At 42.7% G+C, this 13,837-nt stretch overlaps 1 protein-coding gene across 2 annotated transcripts; it reads left to right on the top strand.

The window, feature by feature from the left end:
• The first annotated feature begins 1,984 nt into the window (after positions 1 to 1,984).
• LOC149329364 (uncharacterized) lies at positions 1,985 to 13,405 on the top strand. 2 transcript variants are annotated; one of them, XM_089560207.1, is made up of 4 exons: positions 1,985 to 4,247; positions 6,182 to 6,283; positions 9,420 to 9,473; positions 11,436 to 13,405. In XM_089560207.1, exons 2-4 carry the CDS (start codon positions 6,271 to 6,273, stop codon positions 12,158 to 12,160), a joined length of 792 nt encoding a protein of 263 aa, XP_089416333.1. In that variant the 5' UTR covers positions 1,985 to 4,247; positions 6,182 to 6,270; the 3' UTR covers positions 12,161 to 13,405. The 2 variants fall into 2 exon arrangements, with proteins under 2 accessions (XP_089416333.1, XP_089416332.1); XM_089560206.1 differs by having other exon boundaries at positions 1,985 to 6,283.
• The last annotated feature ends 432 nt before the right edge of the window (positions 13,406 to 13,837 follow it).

Here is a 13,837-nt window from a genome sequence, read left to right as displayed (position 1 = left end):
TCAGGGACTGGCATTACGTTTCCAGACGCAGAGAAACATCCCATTGTGCACAGCCTCACCCTCTTCGGATTATACCGAGGTTGACGCATCAGAGCTCCTCTCAGTCCTGGCAATGTTGCATCCTGCAGCTCCAGGACAAGAAGATGGTGTCACTGTTGGTGTGATTAAAATGTTAGCCCAGGATTTTACAAGCAGCCTCTTAGAAGTTGTCATTGCTTGATTGTAAAATGCATGGATTCCAAGCATTTGGAAGATAGTGAACATTGTTTTATTGATGAAATATACAGAAGAAGAATACGTCAGAGGAATGGCGTGAGGGGAGAGCTGGTGCATGATGAAATGAACGGCGGTGCAACAAGGACACTAACAAGTAACTGTTTGTTACATGGCAAGGTGGCATGTTTAAACATACAGCCCAGGCATGACACTCATCGCATTATCCCTCCGAACCTAACACGTGGAAAAAAAGCAGCAACATCAGGACAACAGACAAGAAACCTTTAACCCCAGCAGAAAGAAACTAAGAGATTCTGATAGCAGAAATTAGAGGAAGAGGCCATCTCGTAGCAAAAGCAGTGCCAAACAATCGTAGCAAAAGCAGTGTCATACATGAGAAGCAAAAGCAGTCGGAAACCAAACATCGAAATTAAAAATAAAAAGTTAAAAAGAGTAAAAAACAAATGAGAATCGTAGCAAAGGCAGAGTCAAACACATGAAGCAAAAGCAGTCAGAACCCGAAAAAACAACAAAAAGGAAAAGATAAAAGCAATAACAAAATTAACAACCCACCTAAACAAGCAACAGACGGCCGCTAGGAATGCAGGGCTGAAAAGATGCACAGTACATGACGTCGCAAGAAACTATCAAGAAAGGACACCTCGTTTCTACAGAGGGGTACTGAAGAGTCGCTAACACAAGTACTTCCCTTCTTATTGATCATAAAAGCCTGAAGAATTTCATGTGCCACCTTATCGCAACTCCTGCCCAGAATCCTTAGTTAGCACTGGCTCACACTTGCAATCTTTACAATGTAGGGGCAAATTCGACGCACCTTCGTTTTCTAACGATTTTTCTAATGACAGGATACGGAAGCATAAAAAATCGTTAGAAAACGGAGGCGGGTCGAATTCTGCAGGGGTTAAAGGTTTCTTGTTTGTTATCCTGATGTTGCTGCTTTTTTTCCATGTGTTAGGTTCGGAGTGATAATGCGATCAGTGTCATGCCTGAGCTGTATGTTTAAATATACCACCTTTCCATGTAATCAACAGTTGGTAGTGTGCGCATGTGGTGTCCCTTTCTTATTAGCGTCCTTGTTGCGCCGCCATTCATTTCAAAGCATACGTCTTAGATAATATTCGGCCAATTGCGCTAACTTCAAATCTGTCGAAATTAATAGAAAGAATAGTGCATAGTAATCTCACAAAACATGTTCAAGATGTTAACGGCCTTAGCTCAGCACAGGTGGGCTTTCGTCACGGATGCTCTATATATTCTGCACATGTGGATCTGGGGAGTAGAGTCTGGCTCTCGATATGCAGAAGGGAAGTTTCAGCTTTGGTGACTCTTGATGTAGCAAAGGCCTATGGTAGTGTAGAACATACTATTTTACTTAACAGACTTTCACAGTTACATCCTCCAACCTACATTTATGCGTGGATATCTGAATTTCTGAAGGACAGATACTTTTTTTTATTATTATTATCAGTCAAGAGGAGTGCCGCAAGGTTTGGTGCTTTCACTGCTGCTTTTTAATATTTTTGTCAGTGGCATCCCCATTCGTCCTGATATAAGTTTTTTTTTTCCGCTTCGGCCAGGGATATCCATTCCCTTTACCAGATTCTCCAGGGATATTTTGATGCTGTTGGAGTTTGGTTGCACCATATTAATTCATCCCTGAATGTTAACAAATGTTAAGGAGCTAAACACCGCAGCGAACACGGGACAGAGAAAGAAGACGACATTTTTTTTCTCTGTCCCATGTCCGCTGCGGTGTTTAGCTCCTTAATGTCTCACCAACTGGCCTACACATCTACCATCCTAAGTTAACAAATGTGGCATGCTGGTTTTTACTCCAGACACGCCTTTGCACATTTCATTAGTCCATCGCTCTAACCAGATTCCACAAAGGGAATCCGTTAAATATCTAGGCGTTACTTAGCACCAGCATTAGATTGGAGCCTTCATATAAAGAACAGCGTGTTTAAATAAGAAACACGCTCTAGGCCGGCTGAGACGAATCGGCAGTAAAAAGTTTGGGATGCGCCGTAACACATTATTTGTACTATACAAAGCCTATGTAAGACCTGTACTTGAACTTGGTTGGATTCTGTTTTCTGGTAGCGCAAACTACAAGATTCAACCCATAATATTACTAGAAAGGCGAGCTCTACGTCTCTGCCTTGGTCTCCCAAAATCAGTTTCAAACGCCCTGCTTTATCTCAAAGCCAGTATCCCTGATCTAATTTCCCGCTTTCAAGTCCTCGCGGTGCAAACTTTCCTCAGGTCGTTGGACCCGATGACCGATATCAGGCTGTGTGACGTATCAATGACGCGGCTGCGGTGCAGGATTCCCAGTTTAAATTTATATCTATGCTGATGTGGATGGTCACCAACACACCTATGTGACTCATGTGGGCACGTTGAATCTGTGGACCATTTCCTTCTCTACTCTCCAAAAGCTCGCACTTCAGAGAAAGATTTACCTGGACGTCTCTCTCTCCGGGTTAGGGCTCCCATTATCTCTGCCAGTGTTGTTATCCTTTGGTGCGAGCGCCAAAGGATTTGCATTGGGTTCAATTTGTGGGATTTTCCGTGATTACATAATTGCAACTGGTAGGTTGATTCGCTAAGTCTTGTAAAATTCTTGAAGTGTTTATTTTTTACTTCACTACAATGTTCTTTGTTATTTAACTTTAAATATTCTTCTGTAGTTTTTCATTGACACATTTTTCTAAATTCACGCTTGGCTGTCGTACTTTGTCGTAATCACTGATGGAAATTTCCTTGTTTATGCCACTACACCTTTGACCAATCCCCCCACGTGGGTATGCGCCATTCTTAAGAGGATGAAGAAAAAGAAGAAGAAATCTATGCGCATACAAAGCAAGGATAACGTTATTCGACCCGGTGAACTTCACTTTTGCAGCGTGCGCTTGTGAAGACATGCTCTGTCTTTGTACGCTCGTGCCCAAATGTCATCGCGCAGTCACAAAAGAGATTTGGGCTTAGTGAAGCTTTTTCCAGTAACATAAAAGCTGCAGAACTGTATAACCGCAATACCAGACAAATATTCTTCTGTGAAATTCGCTGGAATTATTCCTTTAAACCTGCTACTTCAACACTTGCATCAGTGGGCAAGTAGATACAATAGGCTGCAAAGCTGTATTTGGCGTTAATTTATGAAAATTCACATGGGGTGTGTTTTTGGCCGTGACCATCTCACTGACTCGGTCACCAGTGAACTTTCCACACCTTATTTCTCTTGTGGCAGGCTTTAGCAAAGACAGCACGTTCGTGGAGATCGCGCCGTTCGCATTTCTTCTCGGATATCTACGTTCTTTTGTGTTTGTAATTGCGTAGCAAATGCAACAATTAGTTCTTTTACAGTATAGAGCTTTGCGGTAGAAAGGGTGATGATTTTTTAATTCTGTGCCATTATGTGTGAAAATCGTTCATAGTGCGTTATGGTGACTTGTGCAAGCTGGTTAACCATATCTCGATGGCGGTACCTGTGACCGGCAGTTTATGCGAAAAACTGGTACAAACAGCTTCAAGGCATGTCACCAGTGTTTTTTTGGTTTTTTGTAGACAGAAGTAGTCCTGTTGGCATGCAAATATAAAATTTTTTTTCCGCATCCTAATATAGCCGCTTCACAGGAATGAAAAATGCATTATACCCTTCAGTTCGACTAAATGGTCTACTTTAAAAAGCAGGCCTACATCCCATAGCCATATTGAACAATGCCAGTGTATTTTCTGTGTGTGTGTGCTATGCCTTTTTTGTGTGTTCTCAGTTTGGCAGCCAGTGGAGGAGCACCAATAGCCAGGGGAAGAACATTCCAGAGAAAGAACTGCAGCGAGTCTATGCCGACCCGTAGCTTGGTGCCCCTGTCCTGTAAAAATATGTATTGCGGGACGTGTCTTTGTACCACGCACCAAGAGATCTCCTCTAGATTAATAGATAACTGCTGGCATCCTTTTTACATCAGGCCGGTGGCGAGTGCCACCTTGCCTTGTAATCTAAAGTGGTGAATTGTTTTATTTTTCTACTTTCCCTTCCTATTTGTAGGCTTCGGATCCTGTTTTGTTAATTTTTTTTCCATCAAAGGCTATCTTTTGTATTCTACGCTTTACTCCTTCGATTTCTGTGATGTGTTGTGCAGTTCTTTTCGTTCTGATCTTTCTTGGAGTCCGATGGTTCATTAGCCATTGTGTGTTTTGTAAGAGTTCCTTGCAAGTTATGCTCTAGCTCCTCCACGTTCACACAATGTCCTGCCTTTCTCAGTCCTGATTATGTCTTTTCTTCTAGCCATCATTTTGTTTATTTCATGTCTGCTTTTTTGGCTGTTTTCTGGCAAGATATTTGTGATTGGAAGTTTCAGGTGAAAAAATTGTATAAAGTAAGGCAGGAGTGAGGCAGGAGTAGCCAGGGGATAAACATTCCAGTGGAAGAACTGCAGCCAGTCTTTGCCGACCTATAGCATGATGCCCCTGTCCTGTAAAACAATGTATTGCGAGATGTGTCTTTATACCAGGCACCAAGAGATGTCGCTTAGATAAATAGATAACTATTGGCATCCCCTTTGTATCAGGCCTGTTGCGAGTGCTGTCTTGCCTAATGAGTTAAAGTGGTTCATTTTTTTTATTTTTCTACTGCCCCTTCTATTTGTAAGCTTTTAATCCTGTTATTTGTAAGCTTTGGGTTCTTTTCTATTTATTTTTTTCCATTCAAGGCTATTTTTTGTATTCCACATTATATTCCTTTGATTTCTATGACGTGTTGTGCAATTTTTTCGTTCTGCATTTTCTTTTTGTCTGATGGCTCATTAGCCATTGTGTGTTTTCGTAAGAGTTCCTTGCAAGTTACACTCTAGCTCCTCCACGTTCACACAATGTCCTGCCTTTCTTAGTTGTGATAATGCCACTTCTTTTAGCCATCATTTTATTTATTTCGTATCTGCTTTTTTGTCCGTTATTTGGCATATTTTTGCTAGGAAGTGCGAGGTGAAAAAATTGCATAAAAGTAAGGCAGGAGTCATTTCTGCATTATGGTTGGATGTTCAGCTTGAAATCGCATCTGAAGCATTCTTTTTCTGATTGAGCAAATCTTTGGTTGGTTGTGCATGCATTTCTCATGTCCCGAATTGAAAATACTTTATTGAATTTGTATTGGCTGGTTGTAATGCTTAAATATTGCCATATTTTTATGCTTAATCATACCTTCAAAGGGTCAGTGGAGGACATCTCATCCTGACCTACGTACTGTGTTGCCACATGCAACAACAGTGGCCATTAGCCACAGCCACAAATGTACTCATGCAGCGCCACAAGTCAAAATTTTTCTGTGGAAAGGCATAGGGTTGCATTGTAAGCTGGCAGTCTGTTGATGCCATGGTGAACGCCTCAATATTGGATACGCTGCATTATCCCCTGACATACCTGCAGCCTCATATGTGGCCAGAAAGCATGACCAGTTTGTGAGCTTCTTATCGGTTGCCTCCTTGGTAATCTGGTCAGACTTTTCGGACACGCGTATGTTTGGCTATAGAGATCCAAATTAAGGCTCATGAATGCACCTTCTCGCTCTCATGCTCTTTAGGTTAGGTTTGTACCCTGATGTTTTCAATTACATTTTTCAAGTTGCATGGGCCGCATTTTTAAGCCTAATGCAGATGAGTGTTATTTTGCCTTTATTGTCAAAATTAGACAGATTATGTACATGTCACGAATGATTTACTGTTTGCAAATCATCGTTGTAATATGAAAAGAGGCAAAAAGATTAAGCGTGCACCGTCGTTGCAAAAACAGATCATAACATGAGCCTGCCCGCTCATACTACGATCTGCTGAGCCTGCTCGCTTCTTTGGGCATTGCCATTTGCTCAAAAGCACACCGGCCGTGTTGTTTGTGGCATTTGTGTTTGTTCTGTAGTGACACTCGTTTGTTCTCCGTTACTTTGCAGGCCATTGTCGACAAGCCGATGTGTTCAAGGTTCCTGAGGAAGAAATCTTGAAAACCACGCCTGACAACTTTCCATGACTCCACTGCTTGATGCTCATAAGCTGTAAAATTGCATGTGCAATGATCTCTGTCTATGTACAAAATTAGATGGGAGCGTTTTTAACGATATTGCTTGAATTACAGGGATCTAAATAATAAGGAAAATGTGGACTGCCCCCACTACAAATTTTTTTTGTGGAACTCGTTCTGTAAACAATAATATTCTTTCCACAGGAATGACATCGGACTTAGGGTGGAGAGTGAAGGAGGGAATAACAGGAATAAAAATGCCACCAAGTTCTTCTTAGCTCAAGAGCCGTGTAGGAGAAATCACTGGCATGCATTGGTGGAACAGTTTAAATTAAGCTCTCAGTAGGATTCCCATTTCAGTCACGGCACTAATAGAACAGCTGACCACATAGAGCAATCAGGTGAAGCCTGCAACGTGTGTACTCTTGTGGTGGGCAATTAGTAGTATTCATAGAATCACATTATTTGGTCACTTGGAGGCTGAATGGCCATGGGGCATTGCAGAATACAATGGGTCAGATTGGCATATGTTTTATGGTAGTTACAACATTCAGGAGATGTTGCATATTTTTGTAAGAAAATCTGTGCTGGTGTCAGTAGGACATTGCATATGCCTTCGTCAAGTAACTTTGTGACACGGAGAAGTGAAAAAAAAAATAATAAAAATAAGCATCTGGTGTGCACCTTGATTAAAGGACACCCATTGATTCCAAAATATTATACTCAATCAAAAATACAAATTGCTGGAAAATGACTTTATTTTTGGTGCAAATTGGGGTGAATCTTATCCCATCCTGTTATTCATACATCCAAGCAAGATCACTTACGAGTTGATAGCCATTGTGAAAAACTTCATTTGGGACACCGCATGAAAGCAAGGAATGCAGTTATGCTGGTGCTTGTGTGAACTTTCTTTTATGTGGATGTATTGATTTTTTTTCATTTATGCAATATTCTTTCATTTTTCATTCAAAGCAGAAACATCAAGGATGAAAATTGCATGCGTTGGAACTCGGCGTTTCATGCCTCTGTGTTTGACACATCACATTTATTCTGAATCTTGTGCTGTATGACCTCGAATCTGCGAATGCTTGCTTACGTAATTCGATGTAACTCCAGCACTTCACACTCTTCCTTTGTCTCCTGGTTGGCGCTGTGTGAAGACTCTGGCTTTGCCAAACGTGTGCTGTATCGTGTGGTGAATTTTATTATAAATTATATTTCAAGCTGTTTACTGGTTTCTGGGTTTCCTTTTGGCTTTGCTGAAGAGTACACTATGATTCCTTGTGGTTTGTCATAAGCGACTGACCTCATTTTGTCATTGCACAAAGTATTATTGACTCTGTCAAAACTATATTCATTGGTGTGTTCATTTAGCATGCATCCTGACATCTTCCATTCCATTTTGAGGCCTTTTTAAGAGCAGGTTATTTTTATCTGTATAGTGTATTTTGCGACAATGTTTGTTTTAGTTTTCTAACAACACTGAATGTTGATCTGCACATCTGGAGTTTGTGTATGGATTTTTTTGATGATGGTGGTGTGGGCTTTGATTTGTCTTTGAGCTGGAAATTGTTTTTGATTATCTGAAGCCATTTAGAAAAATTGGCCTATGCTTTTTTTTTTAAGCTGTGTGCTCTAGTGATGCTATACAGTAGTGCTTAGTGCAAGACAAGTTTTACCATACTGATCCGCAGTGTCCGTTTTTTTAGTTTCGCCCGACGGGTTCCCTTGCATCACAAAATGTCCTTAATTTTAAAATGAGTATAGTCTGCTGTGATACATTTCATTGTTGTCATCATCAGCTCTCACGCTCGTGGCTGTTCGGTGATCTCATCACCATGTTCCCAGGGATGGACTACTTCTGTGCCATCCATCGTGTTAGAAAAGCTGGCCACCTTAAACCTCTTTCAATGCAGCGCATTCAGAATTTCGGTCACGATAGTTTCTTCCTTTTTTCCCCCTGGTTTCTTGTCCCAAAACTGGGGACGCGGGTGTTGCAAAAGTAAATGTGGTATGCTCTAACTGCACTTAAGACAGTGTAGTGTGCACTTTCAGATGTGCTTCTACTCGATTAATTGCACTTTTGGAGATGGTGGAGGCAGTACATCATGCTGGGCATATTTGCAACATTCATGGGCAGCTGTAAACTGGCCGTTTTTACCAGCTCTGAATCTTTTTTCCTGTGCACGGTGCAATGGCTATAAAAGGTTTAATAGAAAAATAATGGCTGTATCAATGTTTTCTGTCATTAAGCATGACTGAGACTCATTAGTTTTTAAGCCTGTGTTGGCATACTTGAACTGGCCTTGTAATAAGGCAGTAATTACTCATTGACATCCACCCAAGCGCAGCCATACGGCTTCAAAGGAAAGCTATACAGCTTTCTCAGAAACTTCACAGTTAAAGAAAAATTCGTCCTGGTCCGGGTTCGAACCCGGGACCACCGCTTCACCGGAGCAGTCGCTCTACCAATTGAGCTAACCTGGACGGCAAGCTTATGGTAGGGTGAGAGCAAATTGATCAATAACTCGAAGTGGGAACAGTGTTGGTCAAATGTTTAGGGGAATCCCCCAAGGTAGAGTAGATTTGTAATAAGGCAGTTTTTGAGAAAGCTGTATAGCTTTCCTTTGTAGCCGTATGGCTGCGCTTGGGTGGATGCCAATGAGTAATTACTCCCTTATTACAAATTTACTCCACCTTGGGGGATTCTCCTAAACATTTGACCAAGGCAGTAATTACTCATTGACATCCACCCAAGCGCAGCCATACGGCTACAAAGGAAAGCTATACAGCTTTCAATTACTGCCTTATTACAAATCTACTCCATCTTGGGGGATTCCCCTAAACATTTGACCAACCTTGAACTGACCTTCCCATGAAACCTGAAACTATGCAAGTTTGTCAATGCAATGTCTGTTGGCTAGGTTCTAATAGGTCTGTAAAATTGTCTATTTTTTGTGGGCGTAGGTATAATAACCTGCATGCAGAATTAAAAGTCAATGATGTTGCTTTGGAACTCGCTTCTTCTCAGTCTTGTCGTACTGAATTTGCACAACCTGGTGAAGCTGTTTTACGAGAGTGTATTGTGTATTCATTGTGTCATCCACATTAGCTGTTGCACATGTAATCTGTTGTCTTAGTGAATGTTATCTGGTTTTCACATGCAGGCTTGCGCTCCAGGGACCGCAAACATGGGGGACCTCCATCGCAGAAGTCTTCAGGTTAGAATCTGCAGTTTTTCTGCATGAAGGATACAGTAGCTTCAGTTTACAGAACTCTGCTGAGTGATGATATTTGCCTTCAATATTCTAAAAAGATATTTTCTTTGAAATACGAACTTTTGACCGATCAATCACCCTTGTGAGTTCTGTTCCATGATGCAAAAACTTCTACAGGGTTTGACGCCTCCTCAGGCTATTAGCCTTTAGCCTTGGCCCTCTCTTGGACATAAATAAAGGGAAAAAAATGGCGTTGTCCTGTGTGCTAAGCATAGCTCACTGCCATTCGTGTAGTGATTAAGCCCACATGGGTGGACTTAGGACAGTATCAGTCGTGTGACCCTCCCTAGTTAGTACCTGAACTAACAAAAGAGGGTGCCTGCATCGCAGCGACATGGGTGCCACAGGTTGTGTGACTGCTGTGTGCACACGGGAGAGCACTCGCTCTTGGGCTGGGCAGTTTGTGGTGTACGGTCATATCGACGCGGCGCTCCACTCTCCACCAGTGCAGGGAGGCCTTGTGGTGGGAACATTCTCCCGCCCGCTCGTTTCGTCTTGTTTCGGAGTTTCCCCCTTGCCCCGGCATTAGCAAACATTTGCTTGTAACTGTGCTGCTCAGTTGGACGTAGTTAACTTGCAACACTGGTCATCCTGGTCACGGCACCAGTTAACTTGAAACTCTGGTCCTCCTGCTTACGGCACCAGTTAAGTTTCCTCCGTAAACGTCGTCGGTGGCGATGAATACCGATAGCACGTTGGCCGATGATCGTATAGCACTTCACGTCTTCGTACGCTCATCCGGCGACACGTTGCCGGTTGGGGCAGCAACTCCAAACTTCTTGAGCAGCAAAACTTATTCATTGAAGATGGGACCAAATACAAGAACTTAGAGAAAAAGGCGGAGTTAAAAAGGGGCTTTTAAAAGAAGGGCTGAAAAAAAGCGGCCGAGACTGAGACTCGGCGCGCTCCTCTGCTCTTTGTTTGCAGCGGGTTTTAACACCTTGGATAATTGGGTGGAGCTTTATCAAATCTGCTCTCGCCCAATTTCAACCAATACTGCCGTGATGGCACTGTACATACAAGTGGGCGGAGCCCAGTGCTCGCCAGAGCCCGGCTCTGGCGGTCCGCGCCAACACCCTCTAGGTGTTGACCGCGTACTTTTCCTGAAACATTCGCACTTTCCGAGGCACCAGCAAAGTCGACTCCACCGCTTAATGCGACAGTCGGGGGTTTAGAGAAGTCGCCTACCTTATTGTCCCCCACCCCCACTTGACAGCTCATCTCTCTTCAATGTGAAACGGTTGCCGATCCTCTGCAGCCCTGACAAGGCTGTTCACGGTCTGCTCCCCGGGCTTGGAGAGCGCCCGAAGCGTGCGACGCGCTGTATACATTCTCGACCCCTCCATACTTCCGACGGACACGGTAGTAATCGGCGAGAGGGGGATAGAAGCTAGCTTAACAGACGTCCTTGATTCCTTAGCGTATCTTGCTAGCTGGCAATAAATGTTGTTGCAATAAATGCCTCTTTATTTGAGCCACAGTGTGATTCCTTTGTTCCTTTAGAGCAAGGCCAGCTGTGTTCGGCCTATGCTTTGTAGCGTACGCGATCACGGCATGAGATCCAGCGGTTTTCAACTGTGTCAGCCACAGTTAAGCGGGGGTAATGTATTATCACTCCTTATTGAAAGCCCCATAGCCAGTGGAAGGGCCAATTGTGGTGACTGGCATTAATCATATTTCTTGCCGTCTAATGGTTTTATTCAACTGCATGCAGAATTCACTATAGGGACATCTTGTTTCAGTCCTGAATTGTCCTGAAGGCCAATTAGTTAAAAAAAATTTTATAAACCTCTACACCTGTTGATGAGTGCATCCTCCATCTTCATTTTTTATACCTGACTCCTAGTGAACTGCTGACTTTAAGGTTCTTGCATTTTGTTGAGTTTACTTTGTCTTAAAATGCAGGTTCAGTCTTCACGGAGGCCGGACGCGGCGCACCTCCTGTGCAAGATTCAACCAGTGAAAGGCACCTTGTGAGCCACTCCATGGAATCTACTCCTTCTGGCAGGGGGAACCACCGGAGTAAAGCTGCAAGAAATAAGCTGCACGAATGTACCCACTGCAACAAAGGATTCAAAAGAAGATTCATGCTTGTGCGGCATGTCCGAGTCCATACCGGCGACCGCCCATACCATTGTAATGACTGCGGAAAGAGCTTTGCACAAAAGTTCAACCTAGAGCAACACCAGCGCATTCACACTGGTGAACGTCCTTACCATTGTGACCACTGTGGAAACAGCTTTGCAGAGATGGCCACCTTGAAGAAACATGAGCGCACCCACACAGGCGACCGCCCATACCATTGTGACCACTGTGGTAGCAGCTTTGCACAACAGAACACCTTAATGAGACACCAGCGCACTCACACTGGTGAACGTCCTTACCTTTGTGACCACTGTGGTAGCAGCTTTGCACAGAGAAACAGCCTGGTGGCACACATCCGTACCCACACGGGTGAAAAGCCGTTTCAGTGCCAGCTGTGCCCCATGGCCTTTGTAGTACATTCAAATCTTGCAAGGCATGTTAGATCCCATAAGGGTGAAAAGCCCTACCAATGTGAGTTATGCCAAAAGGCATTCGCTAAGAAGCAAAATTTGGACCACCACAAGAAGGCTCGTCACAAAAAATAGTAGTGGTCTGTGATGCCCTTAGTCAATGTGTTTTGCTAGCTACCATTTTGTATGCAAGCTAACGAGATACTAGCTGTGAACCCTATGAAAGGCGTAGGTAGCTGACCTGCATCATTGACTATGTTTCTAAGTTTTCTTGATTTTGAGGGAGTTTTCAGAAAACAACATTTGTTCCCTTAGGCAACACATAGACAGTCACTCAGTCTTTCCTGAACACGGAGAGTGAGCCTGCTATGCTTGTAAACTTGTGTGAGTGGAAATAAAGTTATGGTAATACGTGGATGGCATCACTTCTTGTGGGAGAGACTTTCAAACACTTTATATCGAATATTTTTTGCTGGTGCAAGTTGTTGGCCTGCCTCGGTGAAGAAATTTCGTGGAGTAAAAGTGCTCAACATTTCTTTTAATCTTTTAGCCTGATGGGGCTAATTTTTGCGACAAACAATATAAATTCCCTCATTTATGTCACAACCTCTAAATGTTCGTGTGACAACAGAGGAAAACTTGACCTTGTGTAAATTTTTGTGTTTATTCTTCAGTGTTCGTGGTAGGAATGAGTAAGTGTCCAGCCTCAAATGGAGATGTGTTGCGTCAGTTTGAAGAGTTGTCTGTAGTTTGGAACAGGAACTAACAAAAGAGTTCACTACATCTGATTTATCATTTCTTAGTGCACTGTTTGCACAGAATATAAATGACATATTTGTGGATCATTGTGTCAGCAGCATTTTTATACTGTTTTGGTTGTTAGAATATCAGTGCTTGTTGCCATTTCACATTGTGCTAGCTTCTTTGTTGTGGTGGTGTTACTTGAAAAGGCATTTATTTATATAATGTGTTCTTGATAACAAGCTGCAAATGTCATGGCTGCTGACACAAAAAATACTGTGTTTAGTGCCAACGAAAAGCATTGTAATCTTGTAGTGCATTGTAAAGTTCATAATTTAGGTCAACTGTATGAAATTGCTTAGTGCACGTGAGTATTATATTGCACTTTCCATTACAAAATGTTGAATACTTTCTGGCCCTTTGTAAAACTCACTGTAATGTATCGGACCAAAATGAGAAAAGTGCCCAGCAGTCTGCTAGATTTAGTTATCTGGCAAGCTAACAAAGATGACCGCATAAGTGTGGTAGACCGTTGGGAGTTTTCTGTGTGTTTACTGCTGATAATTGGGTTGCTGGATTGTGCCATGTAATCTTCGGTACATATTCTATTGTAAATTAAAAAAAGGAACGAAAACTGCACAGCTGTGCTGAGTTTTCCTAATAAAACCGTGATCATTGCGATGAATAACAGACACTTGGGATGTGTCTTTGATGAATTGCTGCTGTGCATCCGAGCCAAGATAACTGTCACATTGTAACAAAGTCCTATTTATAACATATGCAGCTGAAGTCGGCGTCTACAGAGACTTCTTTGTTTGTGCGCTGGATTGAAAAATTTCTGTATGCAAGCTGCTGACCTATTCATGAGCATACATCGCTCGCAAGGCAGCAAATTATGGTCTGTGTTCTTTGAGATATAATTAAACACTGGTGCTTGCCTGCAGTTTCTTGAATTAAGAAGAAACCGTGCTTGGCTGCAAGTACAGTTTTTGCAGATGCGAGCCAAGCATCTGATCCGACAGGCTGCTTCACCTGCCAGACGAAGAATTGCAACCGAAATGCCGGTTCGGT

The sequence above is a fragment of the Amblyomma mixtum genome, chromosome 9 (assembly GCF_055824585.1).
Source record: "Amblyomma mixtum isolate Tamu chromosome 9, ASM5582458v1, whole genome shotgun sequence".
Lineage (NCBI taxonomy): Eukaryota > Metazoa > Arthropoda > Arachnida > Ixodida > Ixodidae > Amblyomma > Amblyomma mixtum.
The sequence above is the reverse complement of the archived record's forward strand: the minus strand, read 5'-3'. Positions and strand labels throughout refer to the sequence as shown.

Coding starts and splice junctions, on each gene's coding strand:
- LOC149329364 (XM_089560207.1), top strand. Junction 9,474..11,435: donor TCCATCGCAGAAGTCTTCAG/GTTAGAATCTGC, acceptor CTTAAAATGCAG/GTTCAGTCTTCACGGAGGCC.